Source organism: Cygnus atratus, chromosome 23 (assembly GCF_013377495.2).
Source record: "Cygnus atratus isolate AKBS03 ecotype Queensland, Australia chromosome 23, CAtr_DNAZoo_HiC_assembly, whole genome shotgun sequence".
In the NCBI taxonomy this organism is placed as follows: domain Eukaryota; kingdom Metazoa; phylum Chordata; class Aves; order Anseriformes; family Anatidae; genus Cygnus; species Cygnus atratus.
In genome coordinates, this window is record NC_066384.1 from 6,905,645 (window position 1) to 6,907,874 (window position 2,230).

General features: G+C 47.0%; 1 protein-coding gene across 1 annotated transcript; it reads left to right on the top strand.

The window, feature by feature from the left end:
• The first annotated feature begins 383 nt into the window (after window positions 1–383).
• On the top strand, window positions 384–1,962 carry LOC118257317 (oxysterol-binding protein 2-like). Its single transcript, XM_035565149.2, has 2 exons — window positions 384–552; window positions 1,362–1,962. The coding sequence occupies exons 1-2, from the start codon at window positions 452–454 to the stop codon at window positions 1,555–1,557; spliced, it is 297 nt and encodes a 98-aa protein (XP_035421042.1). The 5' UTR covers window positions 384–451; the 3' UTR covers window positions 1,558–1,962.
• Window positions 1,963–2,230: the final 268 nt, after the last annotated feature.

The window sequence follows — 2,230 nt, forward strand, 5'->3', positions numbered from 1 at the left end:
TGTCCCTCCAGATCTGCTTTCAAGCCAGGGCTCTCACACATGTCCCCAGCCTGTGCCACAACACAGCTGTGTCACAGCCATACCCGCACCTGGCTGCGGACCCCTGTGAGCCAAACCCCAACCTGAAGACAGACTTCATGACTTGACCTCAGGCCTGCCTCAGCACCCTGGGCTTGCCTGACAGCCTGGACTCTGGGCTGACCCCAGCCATCAGCCGCCTGCTTACCGTGCCTGGGCTGACGCTGACAGGTGGTCACATTGTCCCACCGAGCATGCCACTGGCCCTCGGTAACTGGATGGGGATGATTTCCTGGCTGCACAGTGCTCGGAGTCAGAGCTGAGCTCCTCGCCTGCATGTTGCCCCACCTACTGCTGGGAAGTCCTTTTAAACAAAAAAGTTGCTTTCACTTTCTGTTCCAGCTTTCTGTTTAGTCCTCTGCATCCCACATCCATGGACGTGGAAATCTATCACTTCAAGAAATGGACAAATTATGTATTTTGGTACCAGAATCGCTGTTTTGAAATCAAGGGCCTGTGGCTTCACTATTACTGGTAAGTCATTGTCTGGAAGTCAAGAGATTAGCACGGGGTTTTGTGGTTTGAGGCAGCCAGACACCCCAGATGAGAACAGGTTTTTAAAAAGGATCCTTTTTATCACATATGCTCTGCCACTGTGGAGAGGAAGGAGATGGGAGTGCACGGCTCTCATTAAGGCCTCCCCAACCCAGCAGCAGGCGGGGACAGCCTCGGGCAGGGAGCCGGGCCAGGCCAGAGGGCAGATCTGGGGCCTTCCGCACTGCAAGGAAGGCAGAGAGCCCCCAGACATCAGGGCTGCAAAGCAGCACAAAATACAATAACAGTACTGTGTCCAGTTCTGGGCTCCCCAGTACAAGGACTGGGCCCGTTTACCCTGGAAAAGAGAAGACCGAGGGAAGAGCTCATCAATGTGTTTGAATGTCTGAGCGGAGGGTGTCGAGAGCATGGAGCCGGTCTCCTTTCAGTTGTGCCCAGCGACAGGACGAGAGGCACAAACTGAAGCCCAGGAGGTTCTGGCTCAATATGAGGGGGCATTTCTTTACTGGGAGGGTGACAGAACACTGGGACAGGTTGCCCAGAGAGGTTGCAGAGTCTTCTCTGGAGAGATATTCAAAACCTGCCTGGATGCCATCCTGCGCAAGGTGCTCTAGGTGATCCTGCTCAGCAGGGGGGTTGGACCAGATGATCTTCAGAGGTCACTTTCAACCTCAGCTGTTCTGTGATTCTGTGAAAATCCAACCCAGGCATCCCCCAGCACTGTCTGCCAAGGTGGTACCAACTTTGCTTTCCAGGGTTTTCTCACTCTCCTTTTCTTCGTGCTGCAGGGACACGGATGACATTGGCAACGTCATACGTGGCAGCATGAATCTCAAGAACGCCACAGCATGGAGGATCAGTGAGAAAAATCTGCATTTGTCTAGCCATAATTTAATATACTACCTCAAGTCAGGCAGTGAGAAGGTCATGGATATCTTTGTCAGGAGGCTTAAGGAATTAAATGTCATCATCACTGACAGCTAGTGGAGAAGCATCTTTTGCCTAACAATGTGTTAATTTTTTTTTCATTGTGAAAAAATATTTTCATTAGAAAGGCTATATGTATATCCATTGCCAGTGACTCCTCCAACTGTGGAAATATTAAAGTATTTTAAATTGTCTGTTGTTGCACAGTTAAAAGAAAATATTACCTATCTTGTGCTGCTTGTTTGCAAGATAGCGATGAAACATCACGACGTGTGTTGGAACATTTAGGATCTGAACTACAAGAAAATGTCTTCAGCTTTGAAAATGTAATATTATTTGCAGCTGATGATGCCAACATTGCCTTTGGAGAAACTCTGTGTAGGTGTTATTGGAAAGCAGGCCTGAACTCACATTGTGTAGGCAATGCAAAATACAAAAAGGTTACTATTTGAGTTTGAATGTTTTCAATGTTTTGCAATGTCTTTTTTTTTTTTTTTCTTTTGAGAGAGAGAGAGGTGGTGGTCCTGTATGGAGTCAGGAGTTAGACTTAATAATCTGTGTGGGTCCCTTCCAAACTCAGGATATTGTAGGATACTAGGGTCTTTTTTTTTCATCTTCTTTCTTCATTTAGCAAACTTTTCAGACTCCCAGGATTTACTTTCATAGATGTACATTTTTTCAGATTTACATTTAATTTTACAGATTCAATTTTTCAAACTTTAAAACGTGG